Source organism: Myxozyma melibiosi (genome assembly GCF_037950935.1).
Source record: "Myxozyma melibiosi strain Phaff 52-87 chromosome Unknown BZA70scaffold_5, whole genome shotgun sequence".
NCBI lineage: Eukaryota > Fungi > Ascomycota > Lipomycetes > Lipomycetales > Lipomycetaceae > Myxozyma > Myxozyma melibiosi.
The window spans coordinates 457,110-477,358 of NW_027042919.1; the positions used below are offsets into that span (position 1 = coordinate 457,110).

Consider the following 20,249-nt stretch of genomic DNA (forward strand, 5'->3'; position numbering starts at 1 on the left):
AAATGGGATCGTAGTCGACGTTGATGTAGTGGGTCTCTTTGACGACCTGTGGGAGGGGCGGTGAGGGTGGGGCACACGACGAAGAGGAGGAGGGCGAGCGCATAGTGAGGTGCTGGGTGTCGTCGGTGAGCGAGCACGAGGACGAAGCGGCGGAGGAGGAGGATGAAGAGTAGTATATGACTGAGCGGGCAATGGGCTCGTAACTGCTGGGAGAGACCGGTGAGAGATCAAAGGCCGAGAGAACATGGCGGGAAGCCGGAGCCTCCGGTGAAGGTGTAACGGCGATGGCGGATGCGGAGGCAGCTGCGGTGGGAGAAGGCACGATGCGGGGGACGGAGTCGTCTTCGTCGTCGTCGACTCCGCCTAAGGAGTCGGTCTGCGGGGTGCGCTCGCTGCGGAAGGAGCGCAGGAGGGGGAGCAGAGGCAGGTAGTGCATGCTTGAAGGGGGGAGGAGAGGAGGAGGAGGGCTGAGAGAGGGCTGGGAATGAGCGAGTGCGTGATAGCGGCGATGACAAGGGCGAGCAGGGAGAGCGCAGGCAGAGCAGAAAGCAGCACGGTATCGTCAGGCAAGAACAGGCAGACAAAGAGCTGCTGATCAGGTTCTTCGCGAGAGCAGACGCAGACGGGGCGGTGAGAAGCAGTTGAGGAGGAGCAGAAGAAAGAAAGCCGGCTGCCAGCTCGACGACGGTGCGACGAAGCGAGCCGAGCGGCGGCGATTGCACCAGCTCGCATTCCGGTTCAGAACCGGTTCGCGTTTCAGCCCGACGTCTGACGTCAATGTTGCTGAGTTTCTTCTTTGGGTTAGCGCCCCACTCGCCTTCCTTTGTTTACACTTCCTCTTGGCTTCTGTCGACGCCTTACCCGGTCCGGTCCTCGACCTGTCTAAGCGAACGCTCGCTTCCTCCTCATCGCCCACCCAGCCAGCTGCCATCGTCATCTGCTGCTTCACCCCGCTGCTCCAGCCTCTACCGCCTAATGCGCGTCCTCGCTGTCCTGCTCGCGCTCGCTCCCTCGGCGGCGCGGGCCTGGTCGACATCCTTCAACCTCACCGACACGTTCTACTTCCAGGCCGCAGACTCTTCCTTCTTCTCCGTCTCCCTCTCCGGGGCTTCCGTCTCGAATGCCTCACTCTCAGACAACATCGACGCCGGATCAGTCTCGCGTCTGTCCACCCCGCCTTCCAACGGCTCTGTCATCCTCGGCCACGACAAAACCGTCTACGCTTTCCATGGCGAGTGCAACTCCTCCCTCGGCGTGTCCTCCTACAGCGTCGACGACGATTCTTGGTCCACCATCTCTGTTGACTCGTCTGATGCTCTGCCCGACTACAGTTCGGGTGCCGTCTACTTCGTCGACCTCACCACCGAGTCCTTGGTCTACATCTTTGGCGGCTCGTGTTCAGCTTCTTCCACCTCCAACTCTGAAACTTTCTACAGCTCGCTCTCCGCTTACAACACGACCTCTGCTGCCTTTGTCGACGTCGACAACACAAATCCTCCCGTAGCTCTTGCAAATGCATCAGCTCTGACTGCCGGGTCTTATGCCATCCTCTTCGGTGGTGTAGCCGAAGAAGGCTGGATCGGCATGTCGCAGCTCGCCGTGTGGGAAGCCTCATCCTGGTCCTACAAGTCAGTCTTGAACTCCTCCAGTATAGACAGCCGGACAAACCCGCTCGTTATTCTTTCTGATCTCGCCGACTACGCGGTAGTCATCGGCGGATACGTCGACGGTCGCGCGGCGGATCCAAATCTTGCTGTAGTCAGCCTCTCGACATCGTCTTCTTGGAGTTGGTCTGAGCCAAGTATCGACGATTTCCCAGGCTCCATCTTAGGGGCCGCAATGCTGCCTGGAAATGTCCTAGTGGCAATCACGAACGATACCGACCCAGACGTTGTTCTGCTAAACACGACCTCATGGACCTACCTATCCTCCTACTCCTCCTCGACTCTCAAAACGGGCAAGACCCTGGATTCTGCTGCATCTGCAACATCAACCTTGACAACGACCGTGACAACTCACTCTGGCCTCTCTCGGGGCTCGGTCGCTGCCATTGCTACTCTGTCAGTGATTGCCGGCCTTGTGACTGCGTATATAATATACTCTTATATCGCTAAGCGCAGGCGTCGCAGACGACCGCTGGGTCCCCTGACGCCGAATTCTGACCAAGGAATCTTTCTCCCGTCTAGATTTGACGAGAAGCCACTCGACGACAGCGATAACAACAGTGTCACGACTTGGGAGGAGAAGCGACAAACTTGGATCAAGAAATATTCAGGCGTTCCATTCAATGCTAACGATCCGATCGTGGCTGGTGTCGACTCTCTGGCCGCCAACATGTCTGGCAATAACTCGGTTAACTCTGACGAGCCCATAATGATGCGCATTCCATCACCTGCTACGACTCCATTTGCCGATACTCCACACGACAGGCTAAATCAGCGGTCTACAAGTTTGACGAGTGGCCGGAGTAATACGGTTCGCTCTACTGAAAGCGATAGCGCCGATTCGCACACTGACCGGTCGGAGTCCTCAACTATCTTCGGCATAAGTCGGAAAAGTATACGATCATTTCGACATTCTGTCCGGTCGACTTCGTCTACTGCCTCGTCTGTCTCTGCGGGCGGCTTAGGACTGACCGGTGGTCGCTCCCGAGCCTTCAGGAGACGGGTGAGCGGCGGTGGTACATTACAGAATGGCTTGGGCATCAAAGAGATGAATCATGGAAGTATAGAGCGAAGTTTGCAGGAGAGGCAAGGTCGCGCCCATGCCGGTGCGCATAATGATGACGAAGACGAGGATCTGTATGAGCTATTCAAGGACCGCGAGGTGCAGGTGCTTGTAAGCACGAAACGGAAGGGAAAGCTACGAATCACCAATCCAGACGAGGATCAGGAACCAGTACATCGGTCAGCAAGTCAGTCAACCCTCTCTCCTTTGCCACCTGCAAAGCTCAGCTCATCAGGAAGCACGAGGACACGGTGGTTGACGGGTAATCAAAATGATAATTCAGGCTACTCGCAACTGTAATTTTGTTTTTGTTTGGTTTATTTTTTGGTTGTAATCTCTGTACAGTTATGTATATAAGGTCGTGTGTTGGTGTTATTTTCTAGTCGGATATTTTTGATTATTCGAGCCTAATAATGTTATGAAGGAAGTTTTGTGGTGTTTGTATCATTTCAATATATCAAAATATTCAGGATCAGCTTTTCGAGGTTGGCAAAGTTTATTGAGCGGACCTCATCTCCCAACGACCATAAAAACTACCGACGCAAGGAATATCAACATATTCCCACCTCCAAAAAATACACTAAAGCCAGCGCAAAAATGGCTATGCACAAGATACCCGATTACCCAATCTACATAGGCTCCCTACTTGCGCTTCAGGGCCAGAGGTCAATCAAGGAAGCCGGCATCACGCACATTCTGTCGATACTGCGGGACGACGTCGAACCTCGGCTCGTGGCGGATTTCGAGCACAAGCAGATCCAGCTCGACGACGACGAAGAGGAGGATATCCTTGGTGTATTTAATGAGTGCTTTGAGTTTATAGACGAGGGGATTGCGAAGGGTGGAAACGTGCTTGTTCATTGGTAGGTTGGGTTTGTGGTGAAGAAGGAAGTGGTTGACACTGACGAATTTTGGACATGTGCAGTATCGCAGGCATATCCCGAAGCGGTACGATATGTACCGCCTACATTATGCGAAACGAAAAGATCTCAGCACCTGAAGCTATAGAGAAGATCCGTCAAAGCCGAAAGATCGTGAGTCCGAACGACTCGTTCAGAGAGCAGTTGGATATTTTCGAGAAAGATGGGTTTGTGGTCGACGACACGAAGGAAGGGTATCGACGGTGGAAGTTGAAAAAGAATGCTGAACTTGCAACGGGTATGTGATGATATACATTGCGATTTTTACGTATTGCGTCAAAAAGGAGGAATGACGAAGATCATATGATCGAGCTGTGGCTAACTATTCAATATCAGCGGCTGGATCGGCGCCTGTGCTGAAAGACTACTCTAGCACATCAGAAGTTGACGGTAAAGCCACCGAACTGCGGTGTAAAAAGTGCAGGTATGATAAGGAGTTCATGTTCGATATCGTACAATACCTGATACATGAATTTAGATGCCCACTAGCGACTACCAACACCGTCATCCGCCACGAACCCCCAACCAATCTCCCGCCGCCCAACACCAGAGCGTACTACGAAGCCATTAAAGCGGGTCCATACAAGACAACAGTTGGCCCTGGAATGATCTCGATAATCGGGCAGTCCTGCATGCACTACTTTCTCGAGCCCATACGATGGATGCAGCCTGAGTTGGAGCGCGGAGAACTCGAGGGCAAATTCGAGTGTCCAAAGTGTAAAACAAAGGTCGGAAGTTACCGGTGGCAGGGAATGAAATGCACTTGTGGAGCTTGGGTGACTCCGGGGATATCGCTACAGAGAGGAAGAGTGGATGAGGTCAGACCATTTGCTTTACCGCGAGCATGATGTAAATATAAGATAGAGAGTTGAATCTATGCGCATAAATTAAGATGAATGATACTTGGTTTGTTTAAATGATTATCTCATCGATCATATCAATCAGTCCTCGTCTTCGGCAGGTTTCGGCGTGCCCGGTAGCGAAGATGGCACTGACGGCAAGCCGCCAGGTTTCCGTAACAGCTCGGCCGTCTTCTTTGATCGCTGTATATTCCGCCAATTGTTGATTCGCATCGCGTAGATAGCCTTGTTGAGATTGAAGATCCGAACCTCGGCCGCAGCCTCCTTCTCAGCCTCTTCTTTCTGCGTCTCTAGCTTCGCAAGCTGCTCTTTATGCTCGGCCTTGTCGCGCTTGTCGAGAGTGTTCTCCGCCTTGTCGTCTTCCGCTTCTTTCTTCTTATCCCGTTCCTTCTCCTTTGACCGCTCCTTCTCTTTCCTTTCCCGTTCAGTCTTTCGGTTCCCTTGCTTCTTCTCCCATTCCTTCTTCACTTTCTCAATCTCGAGCGCTAGAGCCGCTTGCTTCCGCTTCGCGGCCTCGGCGGCTGGGTTCGTAACGGGGATCGCAAACCCGCTGTCAGTCAGGTGTACTTTACAGGTGTAGAAGAAATCGTTCTAAAACCACGGCATTGGCAAGCAAGCACGCGAGCAAAGGAAAGTTAGACGAGAGACAGAGAGAGAGAGTGATGAGGTTCAATGCGCACCTTGCCATCTTCGGATACGAGCACTGCGTTGGTGGGTTTGTAGCATATGATGCACGGTTTCTGCGCGGTCTCTGCTACATGCCGCAGATGGTAGATGTTCTTGAACGGCACTGACATCCTCTGCTCATAAAACAAGGGAAAAGGACAAGGAATCAGATGAGCTACAGCGGTTGCTGGATGCGCAGGTGGGATATATGCTTTGTCGAAAGCAGAAGGGCCGGTCAGGGGAAGGAAGCCATCGCGGTCACTAACTAATCCGCCGCTATCGAATAGTTATCAATAAGTCGTATTCCGGCCCACATCCCGCCGCTCCTCAGCTCAATCAGTAAATCCACAATCACATTACACAATTCTAAGTATAAAACAAAACATCTACTCATCACCAAGATCCTGTTCAGCTCTGGGTTATATCTCTTGCGATAAGTCACATTCACAACTGCTTGGATAAGGTTTGAAGATTCACCACGCCACACGTGGAGAAAAGTTTTGAAATATTTCGGCCCGACAAAGGCACTGAAATACGACCCACGGCCTTGTTGCTTCTCTTCCCTCGCGCACTCTGCCTTTCTCTGTCTGGACATAGATAATTCTACTAGATCAACTTGAAACACTTCAGTCATGTCGACCTTTGGACACTACTTCCGTGCGTTCTCCTATTATCCTTGCTTCATGACTGACTCATCGCAATATCCCGCTGACTCTTCTTTCTTTCTAGGAGTGACCACCTATGGAGAATCCCACTGCAAGTCCGTCGGCTGCATCGTCGACGGAATCCCGCCTGGAATGAAGCTGGACGAGTCTGATATCCAGGTCCAGCTCTCGCGGCGGCGGCCAGGTCAGTCCAAACTGACCACCCCCCGAAACGAGAAGGATCTGGTCAAGATCCAGTCCGGCACCGAGTTCGGACTGACCCTCGGCACTCCGATCGGCATGCTCGTCCAGAACGAGGACCAGAGACCGCACGACTACTCGGAAATGGACCTCTACCCGCGGCCGTCGCATGCCGACTACACCTACCAAACCAAGTACGGCATCAAGGCATCCTCGGGCGGTGGCCGCAGCTCTGCTCGTGAGACCATTGGCCGCGTTGCTGGCGGTGCGATTGCCGAGAAGTACCTCAAGGAGGCCTACGGTGTCGAGATTGTGGCCTTTGTCTCTGCCGTCGGTGCCGTCTCGCTCGACCGTAACCCGACTAACCCGGAGTTCCTCTCGCTACTCGACACGATCACGCGCGAGCAGGTCGACGCCGCCGTCCCCGTCCGCTGCCCTGTCCCCGATCTGGCCGAGCAAATGATCAAGATCGTCGAAGAGATGAAGGAGAAGCACGACTCCATCGGCGGTGTCGTTACCTGCGTCATCCGAAACGCTCCGATCGGACTCGGTGAGCCCGTCTTTGACAAGTTCGAGGCCGAGCTCGCGCACGCCATGCTCTCGATCCCTGCCACCAAGGGCTTCGAGATAGGCTCCGGCTTTGCGGGAACTACCATCCCCGGATCGCAGCACAACGACCCGTTCTACAAGGACCCTGAGACTGGAAAACTCCGCACCAAGACCAACAACTCTGGCGGAATCCAGGGCGGCATCACCAACGGCGAGAACATCTACTTCAGCGTTGCGTTCAAGCCTCCTGCTACTATCTCGCAGGAGCAGAAGACCGCAACCTACGATGGTAAAGACGGTGTCTTGGCTGCCAAGGGTAGACATGACCCCAACGTCGTCCCCCGTGCCGTGCCTATTGTCGAGGCTATGGCTAGTTTAGTACTGATGGATGCCGTTATGGCTCAGTTGGCTAGACAAGGAAGCAGACAGCTGCTGCCTCCTTTGAACTAAGCTATATGCAATTGCAATTCTTGGCTTTAGTTCTTAACCCCATAGATTCGAAATAAAAAGTTAATTCAATTCTCTACCGCGTAACTACAACAGCCCACTTTCTCTATCATATGTCATACTAATCCGACCTCTAAAAAATCATAAATTCCCAACCAACCTCTATGAACACCATAGCCAATTTTAAACCCCGTGAATACCACTGTCATCATTCAAAAAGAGAGAAAAGTCCAAATACAGAAGAATATACAAACAAAACAAAATTAGCACACAGCCCGTAACGAGAAACCTACGAGTTTGATCCTCGCAATCCAGCTGACGAATCCTCCCAAAGTGAGAAACGCGCCAGCAAACGCCATCATGCCAGACCACCGGCTAAGCTGAGTGCCGTCGCCCAGAATGACACCGCCCAGTGGCACACCCGCCAGGTTTGCAAGACTCAGGCATGCAAATATCAGACCGACGCGCGTGCCGATATCTTGGATGTGGCTGATCTTTGCTGTGCAGGCAGGCACGAGGGCGACGAACGTGCCTGAAAAGAAGCCGTAGAAGATAACGTAAAGAACGTGGACTCCTGCGGCACGAGCTGGGATCCAGATCGCAAGAGTCGAAACTCCTGCTAGGAGGATTCCAGCGGAGTTCATGTTGTACTGGCCAACGCGTTCTGCCAGGACTGCGGGAATGATGCGGCCAAAGATACTTGAGGCGTTCAAGATTGATACCAGGTACGTGGCCAGGCCGTCGTCGACATCATGATAGCGCGCATTAGACACTATATATGTGAAGGGAAGAGTAAACCCAACAAAACCAAGAGAGAACGAGATCGCAATGAGCGTAAAGTTGATGTCCTGGAACTGTATGTAAATGTCCTTTGGATACAACGGCATCCAGCGTCCGCGCGGAGCGACATTCGACGTGATCGTGAAGTTTGCCACGATCAGCAATGCCAGAATCATGAAGCCGCAGGCACGCATCATCCACCCAAACGAGGTCTCGGCAGCAAGTTTGCGGATCAGAAACGGGTAGATGATGCCTCCTACACTTGATCCGGCAGACATTATTCCTAGCGCTCGCGCACGCTTCTGCTTAAACCAGCTAGAGGTGCAACCCACAGCAACATTAAAAACACATGCTGCGCCCATTGGTGCCACGATTCCCTGAAATCTATTGAAAAGAGGTCAGTGAGTGACTGCACAGAGGGGATCAACCTCAATCAGCTGGCGCAACTTACATCAGGATCTCGGCATAATTCCTACTGAATGAAGTAATGATAATACCACCCACTTCCAGTACCGTGCCGACAATTAGCAAGTATCTCGGTCCATAAGAGTCGAAAAGTCTTCCGACAATCTATAGATCTTTGAGTCAGTAATTATATAAACAACAAATCGACCCTCGCGAAGACGTACCAGACAACCCATGAACATAATCGAAGACTGGAGCGTGGAGATCCAGGAAACTGTGGTAGGTGAATATCCATAAAGCTGATTCCGTAGGTAATACTCTTGAAAAATGCCAAACGTGTTTACCCATCCAAACGAACAGAACTGCGTACAGAACGCGCCAACGACACATAACCACGCCTTCTTGCCTCCGTCGGGAAAGACAACCTCAGCTGCAACAAACTCTTCCTCGTTGTCGTCATCGGGATCAGGTATCAGCTCGACCACCACTTGCTTCTCGTCAACCACGGACTGCGTTTCTGGGAATGCATCAGGCTTTTTGGCTTTGAGACTCAAATCCTCCACACTACCGTAGTTGATGCTGGCCTTGTTGTTGAACTTGCTTATATCCGAACTGTTTCTGATCTCTGTGATTGACGGCAAGACCAAAACCTCAGGACCTTTCTCAATCTCTCCGGCGCTTAAAGGGGGGGACGCCATTCCGAGATTCACCCGGTTATTGGTAGTCTTTCGGTATCTGATTATCGTACAGCAGTAGTATATAGCCTAGACCGTTCTCTGTGCATGAAGTGCTGATGCCAAACACTTGCGGTGAAAACCCGATACTTGTAGATCTCAAAAAAATAGAACTGTTCTGTAGGCAAAAGACGAGATCAAAGCTTGCTAGCCAGCTCAGCCAACGCGACGAATACTGCGTCGAACAACACGGGGCAGCTGTCGACTTATGATGCCAGACTATCCACGTTGAAAGGTCCGAGCTTGGGCACTGGCCTCCTCCGCTAAATTCTTGTATTCGCACTTATCGATTGGCAAACAGAATAGCTGTTGCGCGTTCAAATATAGCGAAATTATTTGATCAGAGGCTATCCAGGACCTTGTAAAATGACAGACTGGTATTGGGTGAAGGCTGATAACGTTTGGCTATCGACGAGTGATGCTGGGACTTCTTGGGATGGGGAAGAGGCTATTCTTTATCGCCGTCGATAATTGCCGCACTCTAAGCTGTGCGCTGATCGCTATCACATCTTCTATTGTTCCCATTCTTACGTTTTAAAGAGAGAGCAATGAGCAAATATAGCAATGTATTCAAAACGAAATAAAACTCCTGCAAATGCTAGTCATCATACACTGCTTTTGACCTCCTTCTTATCCCTAAAGAACTCGCTAACGTATCGCATTACATTCCCCACACTCAAACCCACGCTCTTTGCATCGGACGGCATTCGTTCATTGATCCATTTCGGCAGCTTCCTGGTGATCCGCTCGCTTGCAAACCGGGCATCGACAAAGATGATAACAGCATAGTCGTTCGCGTGGCGGATGCCTCGGCCTATGCTCTGATTTACCGCCCGCATACATACGTTTTCGTAATACTCGCGAGACGCGGTTTCTGCCTCCTTTCGGCAGAGTTGGTTCAACTGAGTCAACTCTGAATCTGGAATCAAGCTCTCCTCAGGATAGCGCTCCCGTAGAGATTCCATTCCACGTGCCTTCACCTCGGCAATAGTGTGCTCTTCCACATAGCGTCTCTTTGCGACCATGTCTGCAGACCGAGCATTCGGGAACGGAAGCCCGACCATCACGATCCCACGAGCTAGTTTGTCTGAGAAGTTGATTCCCTCAGACATCTTCCCACCAACGACTGCCAGCAAAATTGCTCCGCGGGTGCGCTTTCCGGTATCTGCAGGATCCTGTTCGATAACACTGGCATACTCAGAGAGAACATGATCTACCTCGCTGGCTTCACGGGGTTCCTCAAAAATCGTCTTGCGCTTACTTATCTGCTCCCACTGACTAGGGTGTCCACCGACTGTCCTCTTCCAGATCGCACAGACTTCAGCCATGTACTTATAACTCGGGAAAAAAAGAACCATGCCATCGGGGATTACGCAGGTCAGGTTTGAGATTGTCCGTCCAAGCTCTATAGCTGTAGCCTCTAGCCGCTGGCGCTCAAAGGTGAACACCATCTCAGCTCCGGTAGGACCAGTGGCAATAGTCCACGCGCCGAGGTTCTGCTTCGGAATGACATGGTCGCAGGAGACAAGTTTGAACCGGTCTCTGGGAACATAGGGAAACAGGTACCTCAGATAATCGCTGACAGGCTCCATAGTTCCGCCCGCAAGAATAACACATCGAGCTTCCTCAACAATCGACTTGAAATGAAAACTAGGATCAAGCAGCAGGTACTTCAGATGCTTCTCCCCATTAGCCAGTTCGAAAAACACTCTGCCCTCGGTGGTTGGATTCGTGAGAGCCATGAGAAATGACATAATCTTGGATAGCAAAGGAACAGCCGCGGGAGGCTGCCTGAATTTTTTGTGCCCGGCCCGCTTGTTTTCCTTGCCATCTGGCATTGCCGCCATCTCTGCCTGCTCCGCCAGATGGACTATATAACTCTCCACTTTGCGGGAAAGCTTGCTTTTTTCCATGTACTTCTCAATCTTGAAGACATTGATCGTATCAACCGATCCGCTCTGGAGTACATCGTTCTGCACAACTTCTGTACCATTCACTCCCTTAAATTCAGACAGAAACTGCTCGAGAACTTCTAGAAGCTTGATAATCTGCGTGATGTAGACTTTATTGCCGCCGTTCAGTTTCTTTGAGAACTTATTGAGATAGACTTGGACACCACTCTTTGATTTTTTGATGTCTGTCAGCGAAATAGACATTGAAAAGAGAGAGGTGATGGCGTCCAATAGATTGTGAGCTTCGTCGATGATAACTATCTGGTTCTTTAACGATATAGAGAGTGCTTTTCGATAGCTGCTTTGCAACAATAAAGGATATGGAAGTGTTACAATCTATACACCAATGTTAGCAGCATTCCATGTTAACTACACCTAGTTTGTCTTACCTCGCTGACCTGTACAGCACCTCGGCTCGCATAGTATGGACAAACACTCATAGATCGGCCTATGTCAGCCATATCCTCGATATCGCGCACTTCGGCCTAGCCAATATATAATAGTTAGTAAAGGAGATACTCCATTTCACAAAGCAATATAAATCTCTGCACTCACGATAACTTTATCTCTGAAATCGCGACTCTTGACACGATCGGCCAACTCATGCTCGTTCATCATGAACGAGCACCGATTATCGCCAGAATTCTGCTGCAGCTCCGTGCATCTGTCATTTATGGCGTTCAGGTCGCGGAGCCGGGATATCCTGGGATGGATACAGAGCTGTTTGCGCGATGACAATGGAACATGTCGTAGGGAGCCGGCGCTGCTCCATAACTCCGACGGGGGGAAATTCGGTAGTCGTAGTTGTTGGACAAATTGTGATAGTTGAGAATGTGTTCTTGAGGCGTAGAATATTTTGACGTCGTTGTCATCAAATTCTTCGTCTTCTTCGTCCTCGTTGTCGCCTGTATTCCCGCCCAACCTAACATATGTAAATTCAGCCCAAGATCAAAATTGCCCAAAACGTCTCACGCCTACCTTTTCAGAAGTGCCTGAACTTCCTTTGACAGATTACTATCTGAAGCACCTCCGCCTGAGCTCTTTGCCGGAACATCTTCGTCGTCGCTGTGATAGTCATCAACAAGATATCTATCTTCCGCTCTTTCATTCTGGCTACCGGTCTTTGCTCTCTTTGGCACGCCTTCAGGAACATCACTCCCAAACATCCGACCGCGGGCACGCACCGCCTGCTTGTCTTTGAGTTCCAATGCCCTGACTTTGTCGATTCGTGCCTGTAGATCGCGGTATTTTTTTAAGCGTTTCTCCCGGAGAAGATTTGCATGATACTCTCGCACCCATGCGGGCTCGGTGTCGTCGCCGGCCGAAGACTCCTCTTGCAGGCTCAGAGATTGATGATCTCGAAGCCAAGTCATTGCCCCACAAATCAGAGATAATGATTTACCCTGGTTAACTTCCACGTCAGTAGGCTGTAACGAAAAACAGAAGATCAAACTTTTCAGCTCACAGTTCCTATGATCAACGAGTTAGTTATAAAGAGAAGATCATACAGTAGCCTGGGATATACACTTACCAGTAGGACTCTCAAATATACCAATTTTTCCTTCTTCGATGGTATCATACAATGCGTTCATAAAATCCAACTGGATCTTGTATGGAGTATACGGATGATGAAAGTCTCGCTGCGTGGCCGTCGACGCTGACGGCGGATCAGCTTGAGAAGCCATCAGAATACCGTGGCTCGCCAGCAAAGAAAACAGAGCAGATACAGTCAGGAAGCCGTCTGTTCAGTATATCTCTCTCTTTGAATCAGAACACGGTTTGCATCCTCATGGAGGACCAGCGCGTGAACTTCCTGATTTCCGTCTGCGACGCGCAACCGACGCGTCAATGAACCTTTCAGCTGCCGTGGAAACCCCCTAAAGGTTGGTGTTGAGCCAGATTCGTGGTTAGGGCTGAGATTCCCACCGCGCGCCGCTCGATGAATCGAATATTTTTGGAGAAAAACATCAAAATCGAGTTGAATCAGCAATAGACGTCGACCTGTTCACATTCAAGGCTTTCGATTGAAATAGCCATTTTATCTCGGTACTTGTGTGCATTTGAATTACTGTGCACGCTTTGATCTGTTTGCCTAGATCAGAAAGTCGTGATGTCTTTGTTCGGTTCCACCACACCGTCGACCGGCACATCCTCAACACAGGTACTAGGTACCGCCGCAGATTTACAAGCCGATCGCGATCTCGTGTCTCCGCCCGAGGATTCGGTTTCTTCGCTGGCATTTTCTCCACAGGCCGAGTTTTTGGCTGTTGGCTCGTGGGATAAGAAGGTTCGCATATACGAACTTGCGCCTAATGGAGACTCTCAAGGAAAGGCGCTCTACGAACAGCAGGGCCCAGTGCTGAGCGTGCACTGGTCAAGTGTATGATCTATCTGATTTTTTACTAGTTTGATTTCAATAACCTGACGCTTACGGTTTTTGTAGGATGGCACGAAGGTTGCATCGGGAGGAACTGACAAAGCTGGCTGGTTATATGATTTGCAATCGGGACAGTCTACTCAAGTCGCCCAGCATGATGCCGCTATCCGAACAGTCCGATTCGTTGACACAGGAAACTCAGGACAGCAGATACTAGCGACAGGATCGTGGGATAAGACACTGAAATACTGGGATCTACGATCGCAGGCTCCAGTCGCGACCGTACAGCTCCCCGAGCGCGTGTATGCTATGGACGTCCAGCAGAAGCTTCTGGTTGTCGGCACAGCTGAACGACATATCTGCATCATCAATCTCGACAATCCTGGCGCCATTTTCAGAAGTCTGCAGAGCCCTTTGAAGTTCCAGACTAGGACGATCGCGTGCTTCCCTGGCGGTAACGGCTACGCTATTGGAAGTGTGGAAGGTCGAAGTGCAATGCAATATGTCGACGAGAGAGAACAACAGTACGTGATATTTTTAATTTGGAGGCTACTTTCTAATTCATATGCATTAACACGAGCGTTTAGGAAAAACGGTTTCTCCTTCAAGTGCCACAGAGACTCTCCTGGCACAGGACCTCGGTCTGAATCTAATGTTTACTCTGTCAACTCTATCAATTTCCATCCCCAGTACGGCACATTCTCGACTGCCGGCTCGGACGGCTCATTTCATTTCTGGGATAAAGATTCCAAGCACAGACTCAAAGGTTATCCCTCAGTTGGCGCGACTATATCGACTACGACGTTCAACAGAACAGGCTCGATCTTTGCGTATGCGGTCAGCTATGACTGGAGTCAGGGATATCAGTTCAACCGGGCGGATTATCCTATCGCTGTCAAGCTGCATGCAACCAAGGAGGAGGAAATCAAGCCTCGTCCATTCAAAAAGCGATGAGGCTTCTATGTTTGTATAGAAGCGTGTGTAGGATTGATAAAGGAGAGCGAATTAAAGCGTCGGATACAACGGGTGGGAAAATGTGTATTGAAAGAGTTTTGTTGAGTATTCTGGTGTTTATTTTATCATAGTGTTGTTGCACTTGCTTCAGAATTTAGTTTATGTCACTATTCTTTCGACGAGCTATTCAATTTAATCAGCCCTTGCTACACTTGATGTATGAATGCGCATGATAAGAAATATGAACCCGAACTCCGGTTCTACTTGCAGCTCAGCATATAGCAAAGACGTACAACGTCTACACTCTTCATTTTGATTCATGATTTTCAAAAGTCCATTAAACGCCATAAAATATGTACCATATACACGAAACACCTGACAATAATCGCTATACACTCCTGGGCCACACGACCAAAAATTCTCCGTATTCACATGATATAAAGGTGTCTTTCTAACCCTCTCCACCAAATCCTCTAAATCATCTGCATTTTTTAAGTTTTCTTTGGTCCGTACTTCGGCTGTCGCTCGTAGGCATTCGGCTTCCTTGCTCGCCGCTTGTGGTGGTGATGATGAGCGCATCCTGCACCATGGCCTTCTTGGTCGGGATTATTCGACGAAGGCCCGGCGTCGGCGTCTTTGCTCGGATTATGGTCAGCGTCACTGTCGCTGTCGTCGTCTGACGATGAGGAGCTCTCGTCGGATGAGCTCTCGTCAAATCGCCGCTGTTTGTGGAATATGCAGCACACTGTTGGAAAAATATGGGTTAGCAGGCAGGCCGATACCCGTACTTCAAAAAAGACCGCAAGACATAAGACATACCTTTGGACTTCTTCTTTCCCATTCCCTCATTATCAATGACCTCGTCACTCCAAGCAACTCGTCGGTTCGAGAGATGGCCGCCGCGAAGACGGAGCGTACCGATCACTCCAGAATCTGGCGACTCGCTGCTCGACAGACCGCCCTCGCCTTCTCGGAACACAGCAGTGTCTTCAATCACTACCGAAGGACCCATCGAGGTAGGCGCTACCTCTCGTTGGCGCTGCATGGCTTACTATGCCTTGGTCGGGGGTGGCGGATGAGGTTTAGTTATATGTCTGCTTGCGATATGCAGGCCTGAGACTTGTAGGCTGTATACGGTGACTATTACCACCAAAACAAAGGCCAAATCGCGTTATGAGCGCGAATAAGAGCAAGTAGTCGTGAGAAAGCTGTGTCCTGCAGATGCTGTGGCCTGGTAGTCGATGACTGCCAGAAATGCTTTGCTTCTCCACACGATATTTAAACCATCTGCGTAATGCGCTTATGTAACAGCTTACATGCAGCCAACACACAGATCACGCGCTTTCTAGCGACAACAACGACGGTAGATGCTCGGTAAATAATTCTCTGCAGTCTTGGATAATCATTAAACGATACAAAGAAAAGGCCATGATCAGATGGGTCCGTTTCTCTGTGGTATATTCAGCCGTGCTTTGTTGGAACAATTCGGCCCGTTTACTTTGTCTAGAGCATAACAAGAACAGAAACACATTAAAATATTGCACTCTTCGATGCATCAAACTATGCACATTTCTTTCAACAGACAGTACTTTCAACACACAGAACTACCACAACACTTATATGACGACTTGAAACAAAACAAAAATAATAAAAACACAAATTGAAATCAGACAAAGCATTCATGTAAAAAAGCTCATGGTCTGGAGAGAAGATAACGTAGGTCATCGTTCCTCCATATACAAAAAATCGGGAGGCAGATCAACTGCTGTCGACGATCGAGCAGATCTAAGGCACCCAAGTCCTCTTCGACATATCAATCAATCGGCGAACACCGACCATCCACTGTCCACACTCCTCCATTCTAGTCGTAGACAGGTTAATCTGCACAGAGTAAGCCGTCTCGAAATCGTGCTCATGAAGAGCACTAGCCAGCACGATCATCTCACGCACGGCCTCAGGGCTGAGAAGATCACCATTGTTTAGGTGGTCAAAAAGAACATTCAGTCTCTTCTCGGTGTCCTGCACTTGTCGCGCGACACTCTGGGGAGTGCGTTGCTTGACACGAGCCATCTCTGCACTCAGCGCGTCGACAATCACCATTGCTTCAGCAGGAATATGGGAGCGGTCACCGGCAGCTTTTTGTACAAAATTCAAGTTAGAACAGGTTCAAATAAAGTATTCATCAACAGTGTACTTACGGTATTTCTGAGGAGGCGCACTGTGGTGATGCGGGTGCATGGACTCCGCTACTACCGACATAGCGGGACTCGCAGACCGACCTACGGACTGGGCGTAGCCATCTTGCTGAAGAGGGGACGGCTCGTACTGCGAAAAGTTGACCGGAGGGTGACTCATCGGTGGCGGAGCCGACGTCACCGGCGGAGCAGCTGCTGGAGGGGCAGTCGCGGGAGCCGGAGCTGTAGGAGCATACGGGTTTCGTTGGGGAGGAGCGCTAGCCGGCTGACTAGGTTGAGTCGGTGGGGCGTAAGGGCTCGCTGCTGGAGGGGGACCAGGCTGCGGAACGCTGGTAGGCGGTGCAGCATACTTGCTAACCGGCGGCGGCGGTAGCGGTGCGCTAGCACCAACTGGAGGAGCCGTAGGAGGGCCTAAAGATGGGGCAGTCTGTCCCACCGACACAAACTCGACAGTCGGAGCGTAAGGATTCACGGCCCGAGCGGTAGGGGGTGGGGACTGGACAGGCGACGTTACCAGCGACTGAGGCGGCTTCGCGTTTATCGGAGGGGGTGCGATATTCGCCGGTCGACCGTAAGAAGGCACGGAACCAGGAGTCTGGGGCGGCGGAGAGAAAGTCGATGCCGGCTCAGCCTGCATGCCCGGGAAGGGAGCAGTGATCGGCGCTGCCGGAGCGGGAGTCTGCTTTCTTGATGTTGATGAAGACTTGAGCGGCAGAGCATCGTTCCAGCCACTTATGCCCTTCGTATTAGACTGATATGAAGTGACCGGCGGGGGAGCAATTGGAGCGTGCTCATGATGAAGATCAGGAGGCGAGACCACAGGTGCAGGGGGAGCGGGAATATTGACACTGGGGTGGTACGCATGGCCATACTGGGATCCAGAGGAGGGCGCAGGTGGCTGTGACGAAACAGCCGGGGGAGCCGGCGGCTGATATGTGCTAGTAAGAGGCTGGTATCCTGATACTGGCGTATAAGTGGACGCAGCCGGAGCCGGCACAGCTCCAGGGGCGGTAGCAGATGCAGTAGGAGCATATGGCGTGTAGGAAGACGTAGCAGGTTTCGCGCCGTAGGGCTGATAGCCAGTGGCAGCAGGAGCAGCACTCGCAGTCTTTGAAGAGGCTTTGAGAACTCTCTCCTGCTCGAGATCAGCCAGAGGGTACTGTGTCGGGAGTAGCACAAGGTACTTGTGAGCCAGTTCCAAAAATCCCTGACTTGCAACAACATTCGCATACTCTCTGTAAGCCTCATACAGCTCAGATAGAGCCCATTTGTCGGAATCGAGCTTCGCGCCAGCATCGTTGTATTTGACAGCATTTCTGAAAACAGTAACCTTCTCAATAAAGTCTTGAAGTGACTTGATGTGAACGGCAAACGGTGACTCGCTCTCGGAAGTGCTCTTCAAAGCCTCCTTCTCCATATCGGCCAGCTCCTCAATCCAGATGGCAACAAGCTTGGGAAGATCGGCTCCCACGAAGTAGCAGATAGAAGCACTCTTTCGGAGCTCAAGAGCCTGGGAAGCGTCTGCTGTCTTTCTGGCCTCGCCGAGACGATCTCCCAGCTTACCAACTAGAGTATTGAAGTCTCCTTCGGGCGCAAACGTGCACAGCGCAACAACAATCTCCTTCCAGCTGTCAATATCAGCGTTATCCACCAGATCCAGGAGGTTTTTGCTCGAAATCGACGACATCACGCGAATGTACGAAGGACCATCAGCACTCTTTTGGAAGTACGCCTTCTGCACCTTGGCGCGGCATGCATCATCGCCCAACAAAGCCAGCATGAAAGCATCCGACATCCGATCATCCTTCAAGCAGATGTCAATGGCGGAGGAGAAATCACCCAAAACAAGAGCTTGAGTAATCAACTTATCCGTCTCAGGAGTTTCACTGTTGAAAATCGAAAACGCACCAGTAGGAACGTATTCCGCAATGTCACCGTTTGTAGCAGACGCAGGAGCATTTCCGATGTTGCTGAAAAAATCGGACTCGCCGGCCGACGCTCCAAAAATCTGATCCGCTGCCTCTTCCTGTTTCTCTTCGGGCTTCGCTTCGTCCTCCTTGACAGATTTCTCACCGTTGACAGATAAGCCGCTGAACTTCTTGAACAGCTCCTCAAGATCACTCGGCGTATAACCCAGAAGCTCTATCAGCTTCTTCTTGGGATTTTCCTCGTACAGCATCAGGAGAACCTTCCAGTCATGCTGGTCCTGCTCGGCAACAGCCTTCTCTGCGCGAGCTTCAGCGATTGACTTCAAGCTCTGGCTCTTAATTGCCTCCTCGAATTTCTCAGTCTCAGACGCCATACCAGGCTCAATAACAACCTTCTTGATAGTGAGAACTGACTTCTTATGCTCATCTTGCTTAAGCGTCACGAGCTTGCCACCGAATCCAAAAGTAGCACTAATAGGCCGCTTCAGCCATTTAGGAGGCTGCTTCAAAGAGAAAGTAGACTTGGGAGTGTCAGCATAGGAAGCCGTATTCCAGAAATCATTACCCTCTGGCTTGGGAGCAGCGTCCTGAGAATCAGGAGTCTTTGTGTTTTGAAGTGACTGGACGGAAATCTTTCCATCGAACGAGGCAGATGCGAAAACTGACGGATTTCTTTCGTACCACCGAGTTTCAAACGTCCAATTCGTCGCAATCGGGAACTCGCCCAGCATTTCACCAGACTGAGGATTCCAGAGCAGAGTTCTATTGTCCTTTCCGCTAGATAGCAAAAGATCGGGATCACGCTTGCTCCATGACAACGACAAAACACCTTGGTTGTGACCCGAGAGTACTTTCTCGGGAGCATTAGCATTTCTGAGATCCCACAGAAGAATCACAGGTGAGGAATCATCGCCGCAGGCAGTGATGAGTTTCGTGGACTAAACGATCAGATAAAATTAGAGGAGTTACTCGCACGATGAAACTGAAGAATACTTACGTTCTCCGGATGCCAAACAACACTACTAACACCTCGTCGGCCACCACCACCAGGGCCGGGGTAGAACAAATGCAAGACTTCTCTTCTATTTTTCAAATCCCAAACGGAAGTAAAACCAGTGTTTCCGGCGGTCGCCAAAATATGCGCGACGCTGGTATTCCAGGACACACATTCGATCTCATCGAGGCGCGAAGAAGCTTTGCCGGGGGTAATCGGCGCACCTTGCTTATCTAAATCCCAGATGAAGATCTAGAGGGCTGTGAGTATTGACATTCAGGTTGATCGAAAAATCGGCAAACACATACCTCGCCTTTTGAGCCCGCAGAAGCCAAAAGATTCGACTGGCTAGGGTTAAAGTCGAGACTCTTGATGGCACCCGAGTGCTTCTTGGAATTCAACAACGGAGTCCTGAAATCGAATCAGCCATCAATCCAACCCAAAAAAATCAAACACTAGTCGTGACATACGTAGATCCTTTGAGCAACGCATCGGGCTCCCACAGATTCAAGTCGCCGTTCTCCATAGCAGCAGCGATGATGCCCCTCGGACGCGCGGCCGAGACCGATCCCCAGACCAAATCGTGAAATCTAGATGAATCGAATCAGAATCAGTCTTACAACAGAATCCAATCGAGGAAATAACCCATACTTGACATCACTGGTGACCGATGCGAGTGGCTTCGACAGCTGCAGACCGCTGGATGGCTTGCCAACGATGTTTAGGTCCCATAGTTCGAGAGTCGAGGTCGAGGAAAAGTCGGCATCAACGGCACCAGCAACTGTACCGGTCGCGATAATAGGCAATTGAGAGCCAGGAGACCAGGCAAAGGTCGCCGTTCTCGGAATTTCCATGATTGTCTGATGTAGTGTAAGGTACGCTCTGCTTCTGCCGGTTAGAGTGTTTGGTTCCTATG

The 20,249-nt window shown here is 50.7% G+C and overlaps 10 protein-coding genes across 10 annotated transcripts; 4 read left to right on the plus strand and 6 right to left on the minus strand.

Moving 5' to 3' along the window:
• The first annotated feature begins 874 nt into the window (after positions 1 to 874).
• Positions 875 to 3,235, plus strand: BZA70DRAFT_278186 (uncharacterized protein). Its single transcript, XM_064912560.1, has one exon. It carries the CDS (start codon positions 976 to 978, stop codon positions 3,025 to 3,027), a length of 2,052 nt encoding a protein of 683 aa, XP_064768493.1. The 5' UTR covers positions 875 to 975; the 3' UTR covers positions 3,028 to 3,235.
• Positions 3,236 to 3,324: 89 nt separating this feature from the next.
• Positions 3,325 to 4,495, plus strand: BZA70DRAFT_289383 (protein-tyrosine phosphatase-like protein; the record flags this gene model as incomplete). Its single annotated transcript, XM_064914107.1, has 4 exons — positions 3,325 to 3,590; positions 3,653 to 3,885; positions 3,984 to 4,071; positions 4,126 to 4,495. The coding sequence occupies 4 exons, from the start codon at positions 3,325 to 3,327 to the stop codon at positions 4,493 to 4,495; spliced, it is 957 nt and encodes a 318-aa protein (XP_064768494.1).
• A 93-nt stretch (positions 4,496 to 4,588) lies between these two features.
• BZA70DRAFT_267301 (VPS4-associated protein 1) lies at positions 4,589 to 5,304 on the minus strand (the record flags this gene model as incomplete). The annotated part of the gene is made up of 2 exons (XM_064911097.1): positions 4,589 to 5,098; positions 5,188 to 5,304. The coding sequence occupies 2 exons, from the start codon at positions 5,302 to 5,304 to the stop codon at positions 4,589 to 4,591; spliced, it is 627 nt and encodes a 208-aa protein (XP_064768495.1).
• A 501-nt stretch (positions 5,305 to 5,805) lies between these two features.
• On the plus strand, positions 5,806 to 7,017 carry BZA70DRAFT_299251 (chorismate synthase; the record flags this gene model as incomplete). Its single annotated transcript, XM_064914655.1, has 2 exons — positions 5,806 to 5,830; positions 5,903 to 7,017. 2 exons carry the CDS (start codon positions 5,806 to 5,808, stop codon positions 7,015 to 7,017), a joined length of 1,140 nt encoding a protein of 379 aa, XP_064768496.1.
• Positions 7,018 to 7,277: 260 nt separating this feature from the next.
• Positions 7,278 to 8,897, minus strand: BZA70DRAFT_267303 (major facilitator superfamily domain-containing protein; the record flags this gene model as incomplete). The annotated part of the gene is made up of 3 exons (XM_064911098.1): positions 7,278 to 8,178; positions 8,246 to 8,364; positions 8,424 to 8,897. 3 exons carry the CDS (start codon positions 8,895 to 8,897, stop codon positions 7,278 to 7,280), a joined length of 1,494 nt encoding a protein of 497 aa, XP_064768497.1.
• A 546-nt stretch (positions 8,898 to 9,443) lies between these two features.
• BZA70DRAFT_159306 (helicase C-terminal domain-containing protein) lies at positions 9,444 to 12,720 on the minus strand. The gene is made up of 6 exons (XM_064909769.1): positions 12,417 to 12,720; positions 12,351 to 12,355; positions 11,864 to 12,288; positions 11,441 to 11,807; positions 11,275 to 11,370; positions 9,444 to 11,221 (listed from the first exon to the last, which is right to left on the minus strand). The coding sequence occupies exons 1-6, from the start codon at positions 12,568 to 12,570 to the stop codon at positions 9,539 to 9,541; spliced, it is 2,730 nt and encodes a 909-aa protein (XP_064768498.1). The 5' UTR covers positions 12,571 to 12,720; the 3' UTR covers positions 9,444 to 9,538.
• Positions 12,721 to 12,857: 137 nt separating this feature from the next.
• BZA70DRAFT_295251 (RNA export factor, nucleoporin Rae1) lies at positions 12,858 to 14,420 on the plus strand. Its single transcript, XM_064914479.1, has 3 exons — positions 12,858 to 13,265; positions 13,329 to 13,786; positions 13,850 to 14,420. The coding sequence occupies exons 1-3, from the start codon at positions 12,996 to 12,998 to the stop codon at positions 14,214 to 14,216; spliced, it is 1,095 nt and encodes a 364-aa protein (XP_064768499.1). The 5' UTR covers positions 12,858 to 12,995; the 3' UTR covers positions 14,217 to 14,420.
• On the minus strand, positions 14,421 to 15,459 carry BZA70DRAFT_278202 (phosphatase inhibitor-domain-containing protein). The gene is made up of 2 exons (XM_064912561.1): positions 15,036 to 15,459; positions 14,421 to 14,961 (listed from the first exon to the last, which is right to left on the minus strand). Exons 1-2 carry the CDS (start codon positions 15,259 to 15,261, stop codon positions 14,708 to 14,710), a joined length of 480 nt encoding a protein of 159 aa, XP_064768500.1. The 5' UTR covers positions 15,262 to 15,459; the 3' UTR covers positions 14,421 to 14,707.
• A 42-nt stretch (positions 15,460 to 15,501) lies between these two features.
• On the minus strand, positions 15,502 to 15,887 carry BZA70DRAFT_159427 (uncharacterized protein). Its single transcript, XM_064909770.1, has one exon. It carries the CDS (start codon positions 15,770 to 15,772, stop codon positions 15,551 to 15,553), a length of 222 nt encoding a protein of 73 aa, XP_064768501.1. The 5' UTR covers positions 15,773 to 15,887; the 3' UTR covers positions 15,502 to 15,550.
• BZA70DRAFT_278204 (uncharacterized protein) lies at positions 15,590 to 20,226 on the minus strand. Its single transcript, XM_064912562.1, has 6 exons — positions 19,985 to 20,226; positions 19,804 to 19,923; positions 19,642 to 19,744; positions 19,337 to 19,585; positions 16,415 to 19,277; positions 15,590 to 16,351 (listed from the first exon to the last, which is right to left on the minus strand). The coding sequence occupies exons 1-6, from the start codon at positions 20,185 to 20,187 to the stop codon at positions 16,002 to 16,004; spliced, it is 3,888 nt and encodes a 1,295-aa protein (XP_064768502.1). The 5' UTR covers positions 20,188 to 20,226; the 3' UTR covers positions 15,590 to 16,001.
• Between the last annotated feature and the right edge of the window lie 23 nt (positions 20,227 to 20,249).